The following is a 5763-nucleotide window of genomic DNA, read 5'->3' on the forward strand; positions in this document are numbered from 1 at the left end:
ATGCATCACGTATGGCTGTTTGGCGGTGCAGACTCCGCGCCTTTGTTCCGAAGAAAATAATGGGGCCGGGCGCAAGAGGTTGACGACAAACTCGGAGGGCTCGGCGCTGTGCGCGATCACTTTGTCGGCGTCGCGTCGGTCCAAGCACTGCAGCAAGCTCACTCGCAGGCGCTCGTAGAGCTGGCCGTTGCAGTAGCACAGCACAAAGCAGTCGGTCGCGCGCAAGTTGATGGTCGGCGTGGCCTTGAGCTGTGGATACGTCTCCATGATTGCGTGCACGGTGCCACCGCGCGCCGTTTGTCGGGGCGGGCGACGTCGCAGGGTGCCCAAGGTGACTCGGTTCTTGATATTGTTGTAGTAAAACTAGCATAGTCGATCTCAGTCTTCTTCTTTTTGCGCGTTTTGTCGTGTCTACTGGATGCATGAACATTTAGATAAGTTGACAACGACGACGATGCATACCAAAGTACGGGGTGGTGAGACCATAAAGCAGCGGAATACTCGCGATCAATTGAACATAGACGATGCATCCGAGACAGGACTCGATCACGTGATTGGCCGATGCGGTCGGCACACCAACGGTGAACGTCCATTGGTACAGCCTCGTGAAGACCGGAATGTGTCCGTTCATCCACGTCAACAGTGGGCCGTAGACCATGACGGCAATCGCCAAAACCGTCGGATCCACGTCAGCAAACACATGCTCCTTGTGAAAGCGCTTGAGACCATACGAGACGAGGCAGAGGCTCCAATAGGCAAACCATACCTACTCGTCCATATCGAAGACTCGAGACTAATCGAATATAGATCGAGGCGTACGGTGCGGGAAAGGTACCATGTGCTTCGAAACACATGCTCGAGGCTGCCCGACTGCGCGACTTGCATGATCGCAACCGCGAGGTTGGTGACGCTGAGCCAAATATCCAAGAAATACAACGTCGCGACGGAGGGGTCCATAAGAATAATGGCGGTCGGGTCCCCGACCACGAGTTCGTACGACCAGACGCCGCTCGGTAGCGTCGCGCGGTGCCCTCGCCCTTGCAAAACACTCTTCAGCGCCCACACGTGCTTGTAATACCCATGCCAGAGCCGATACCACACAAAGAGCGTTGATGCAATGCGGTAGCCAAATTTAAACCAGATCCACGGCCCGAACCGCGACTCGTAGTAGACGTAAGTGAGCGTCATGGCCGTTGCATCCGAGCTCTCGCGGTGGACAACGTTGCCAGGTAGGAGCCAAAAGCACACATGGCCCGTCGAGAGCGTGCACAGCGTGGCTTGAAAGCACGAGCCTTGCGCGGTCCAGTTGACGGCGCTCGCGTTCGGCGCCGTCATGGCCGCACAGAGCATCTCCATGGCGCGGTTGGTGTAGAACACGAGCCCGGGAAGACCTGGGAGCTGGGTGTTGAAGCACGTACGGAACGACATACTGGGCGGTTGCCCCAAGTGCAGAAGCGCACGGGCCACTTGGGCGTTGTTGGGCTTGTCCACAAGGTACAAATTGCCATCCGGTATCGTTGAGTTCGAGTACATTGCGCGGCTGCGGTCGAGCTCCGTCGAGACGAAATCGGTGTAGTTGGCGTAGGCGAGGGGCGGCGAGAGCTTGCCTGTCCACGGAAGGTACTCGGAGATGTAGGCCGTGAGCGGCTGCATGCGGTCATGAGAGCGCGGAAGTAAAATAGATGGAGGCGTACCACGGTTGACACTTTAAGGAACGAGGCGACGCTTAGCCACCACGCGAGACGGTTCCAACGGACGCGACGATCAAGGGCAGAGACGTCGGCCACCCTGCCTAGCCCCATGCCCTGTATTTCCTTGGAATGGAGCTTCCGATACTATCTTTGGCACGTAACCCTATCCCTATATGATTTTCTTGGCAACAGACAATAACAGGCAACGCGAAAGCCGTGGACAAGGTGAAGAGCGTACGTATGCTGGGTCGCTGGACACTTAAAAATTGGATCTGTATATACACCGAGCTTACACTGAGTATGCCCCTCCCTGTATCACATGAGTGCAAGGCACTATGCTAAATCAAAGACTGCTTGCTGACGTTGTATCCAGATGCGAACGGTCGCACCGTGTTTTCCCTAAAAAGGCATAACGCTGTCTTGGCACAAACGAGAGTGGCGGGTCGGTGCTACGAAATTGGGCTAGCACATTCCCCTTTCACAATGTAATCCCGGCACGAAGAACATAAATTAAAACATACAACGAGACAATGTGACCAAAAATGGGAAAAAAATGTCATCTGTTCTCAAAAATCACCACTGGGTGCCATTCGCGGCGCAATCGCCAGCGTCAAACGCGCACTCGCGGTTGTAGCAGCTGCGCTCGCACACATTGTTGCCACGCGCGAGGTTGGAGCACGTCGGTGCACACACGGCGGCGCAGCCGTCGCCACCAGCGAGACAGAACGGACTGCCATCAACGAGCACCTGCCGCGCTGCAATCCGTGCCGCGACCACGTCGGACGTGACCTTGTCAATCGGATTGTTGCTCAAATCCAATACGAGCGCCGGTTTGGCCGCTAGCAGCGCATACGGCAACGTTGGCACTCGGTTTTGGGCCATCTGAAGACGACTCAGCGCCGGGAGCGCGAGTAGCTCATTCTCGGGGATCGAGTTGAACTGATTCGACGAGACATCCAACCGCTCGAGGGCGCGGAGCTCGTGAATCCAGTTGGGCCATTCTTGCAGCTGGTTGTCGTGCAGAAGCAGCGCAGCGAGGTTGGCCCACGACGACGGCCGCGTCGGGGGCAACGTCGATGTCGTTAGACTCTGAGAAAGTGTCAGTGTCTGGCAGTAGGTTGGTAGCACCGTCAAGGCGGGTGGGATGTCCATAAACGGCGTATCGTAAAAATTGAGCGAAAGCAAATTGGGTGGCCATGCCGTGTTGGGTGGCAGCGACCAATTCGTCATTATCTGCGCCGACTGCACCGTGACTCCATAGAGCTGCGGAAATTGCGACAACGACGAGAAATTGAGTCCGTTGCGCAGTGGACAGCGCACCCACTGCACGTAAAACAACATCGAACCGAGTTGTTCTGGCGAAAAGAGGTTTGTTGTGTACGCGACGTTGGTGTCGTTGCACTCAATGCGAAGCAACGCACACGTACAGCTGTTCGTCCACCAGGGTGTTGCCACCATGCCGCATTCGGGGGGGCAATGGGGGGGCGCCATCATGACGCTCAGCCCAGCTATCGCTGACACAAGACCAATCGAAAACGAGTACAACACAAGGCCGCGTTTGACCCACAAACGCCACACGATATACCGTGCTGGTTTCGAAGGGGCCAACCTCTCGAAGGACGCGACGAGCGGACCAATCGCGCGACTGGTCATCGCGGTGGGGGCCACGACCGACGAACGCATTAGCGTCATCGGGTCGACCAGTTGTCGGACGTTCCATAGACTGGCCGAAAACAAAATGACCTTTTCCAGCAAATCCAGAGCGGAATTGGGCGCCAAAAATCGGGTCAAGAGCGTGTAGCGCACCGTCCAATTCGACGAATAGCCGACGCGCGGGTCCACAAATTTAGCGACAAGGAGCGCAGGAACCACGACAACGAGGTAAAACCCCGTCGAGAGCCCAAAGCTTGTGAGGCTGTTGACCAAGCGGGCCGCATCCGACCGTGCCGGCCACGGTGTCGAGACGGCGGCAAGGCTCACGAGAAGGGCATACGCGACGCAGACGTCGACGTCGACGGTATACTTGCTGAGCCGCCAGGCTTGCAGGAGCTGGACGGTTGTTTCCACCACGTTGCCGAGTTGGACGACGCGGGACGGCACCGAGAGGCTGCGCCAGCGCATGGGCGTCAACGACCGACGGCAGCGGATCGGTACAAACAGCGAAATCGCACCGAGCAAGTGGGTGAAAGCAAAGCTCAAGTACAAGGGCGCACTCAGCGACGTCATGGCGTAGACTTGGAATTTGACTTGGTCCGACGGCTTTGCGAAGAGCATGATGAGGCCCAAGAGGAGAAGGTACACGCACGATGCGACGTGCTTGAGGAGCGCGACGGCGACGAAGACGCGCCGCATTCCGCGAAATGGAGCGAGGATGAAAATAGGATTCCGATCAAAACGGTACTGTGTCCTTTTTACGTAGAGAGTGAGGAAGAGCTGGTACTAGACACTACGAAATGTATTCCTCTCATCCGCCAAGCTCGTTGGTTGCAAAGTGCTAGGGCGAGTGGTATGACGATGGCCCTCGGATTTTGGCGCCAGGATCCCACCACCGTGTATGCACGCTTGATAACTTGATACTAGTACGCGATAGATACTGGATACAATCACAGCAACGTGGCACGCCAGGACTTTCAAATCATGAGCTTTTGCAAGCGATCGCAGCAGCTAACGCAGAGCTTCGAAAGAGGGGTTCGCTCGAAGCACGCCGACGTCGAACATCAACTTCAACGAGTGCTTCAACGCGGTGCCAGCTTCAAGAATTCGAATTTCACAAACCTGATCGGATTGGCACGAGGCACGAGCCGCTGCTTCTGACCACATCAACGGGTTTTGCCCAGGATGCGTTTTTCTCTTCCAAACTTTTTTGTACGCCGAGCGTTTGGAGGCGGCTGTCGCGTCCTGCACGCGGTGACGAAGCCGCATCAACGCTAAAGTTAGTCGACTACTGAGCTGTCTAGCCAAGAGAAATACATGAACACATGTAGTTGTCTGCGCTAGTGCTGTGACACATCGTCACAACGTGAACACTCCACCGTAGACAGTCCTAGAGAGCTGTCCCGTTGTCCATCGAGAGCCTGTCTTTCGATCTGGTTTAACCTACGGGTCTTGGAATGTCTAAATGCACGCAGTTTTAAATCGCCCTTGCAGTGTTCCCAGTAGCGTGCTGACATCAATTGTCCCATCGCCAAGCTATCACGTTCAGGCACGCTTCAAACAAAACAACAGCGCTTAATTTACAGAGCTCCTTCGACCCCTACGCTATGTTACAAGATCGTCGTTGACCTAGCGCGCACTTTACGGTGTTTGAGACCTTCTATCGCTCGTCGTCGCAACATCCAGCCAACAGCCTTTCCTCTGCAGGAGCCCATCACCCTCGACCGAGGTGACAGACGGCCGCCTTGCACTCTGTCCGCACGTTGGCAGCCTTGCAGGCGACTGTAGAGTGGCGTGTCGTCAGACAGCGAGCGCTGGCGGTAGTAGGACCCACGTTCAACCCGACGGTGCCGCGTTTAACCCGTTGCTACGGTCGCCGACCATGGCGCGATTCAACAATTGCGGTCCATGTGGCGATCCACGACGACGCGCCGAAATGTGTCCTAGTTCTAGGCCAATTCGGCACTTTTCAGTACAATCAGGCATTGTAACTTTTTAAACCACGCATGCCCATACGGTAGAAACGATATTTTTATTCGTCGAATAGATCCGAATCCAAGAGCCCTTTGTCCTACGACAAGGCGATAAAATGGCCTCATATTAGGGTGCTCGATGTCCCATAGAAACCTCCAGTGGAAGCCCACCCAGGTGCATTTTAATGCGCCCAAACAGCCAAAGTATACAAACCATACGCTATTAAATAAAAGGCCACACCATATCCAGCGACAACAGTGGCCGTAATTGTGTCATTCATCAACTTACCGCCCAGTCCTTAACATGCAGCTCGTCCTCGCACTCTCCGCGCTGCTCGTTAGCGCCGTCCAGGCTGCCACGTACCCTGCGTATACGGTCCCGGCCGTGGACATGGCCGCGCCGGCGGCGGCCGCCGAGACCATCGAGGCGCTCCGGGCCACGGGCA

At 55.9% G+C, this 5763-nt stretch overlaps 3 protein-coding genes across 3 annotated transcripts in view; 1 reads left to right on the forward strand and 2 right to left on the reverse strand.

Annotated features, from left to right (window-relative positions):
• Positions 1-5: 5 nt before the first annotated feature.
• Positions 6-1653, reverse strand: SPRG_12273 (hypothetical protein; the record flags this gene model as incomplete). The annotated part of the gene is made up of 4 exons (XM_012351262.1): positions 6-32; positions 85-363; positions 581-766; positions 820-1653. The coding sequence occupies 4 exons, from the start codon at positions 1651-1653 to the stop codon at positions 6-8; spliced, it is 1326 nt and encodes a 441-aa protein (XP_012206652.1).
• A 611-nt stretch (positions 1654-2264) lies between these two features.
• Positions 2265-4043, reverse strand: SPRG_12274 (hypothetical protein; the record flags this gene model as incomplete). Its single annotated transcript, XM_012351263.1, has 1 exon — positions 2265-4043. The coding sequence occupies one exon, from the start codon at positions 4041-4043 to the stop codon at positions 2265-2267; it is 1779 nt and encodes a 592-aa protein (XP_012206653.1).
• A 1578-nt stretch (positions 4044-5621) lies between these two features.
• SPRG_21127 (hypothetical protein) overlaps positions 5622-5763 on the forward strand; it is a gene marked incomplete at both ends in the record, with an annotated part of 1424 nt that continues 1282 nt past the window's right edge. Inside the window, one exon of the mRNA XM_012351283.1 lies at positions 5622-5686. Coding sequence (XP_012206673.1) covers positions 5622-5686 — 65 coding nt within the window. The remainder of the gene's footprint in view (positions 5687-5763) is intronic.

The sequence above is a fragment of the Saprolegnia parasitica genome, assembly GCF_000151545.1.
Source record: "Saprolegnia parasitica CBS 223.65 unplaced genomic scaffold supercont2.77, whole genome shotgun sequence".
Classification (NCBI taxonomy): domain Eukaryota; phylum Oomycota; class Saprolegniomycetes; order Saprolegniales; family Saprolegniaceae; genus Saprolegnia; species Saprolegnia parasitica.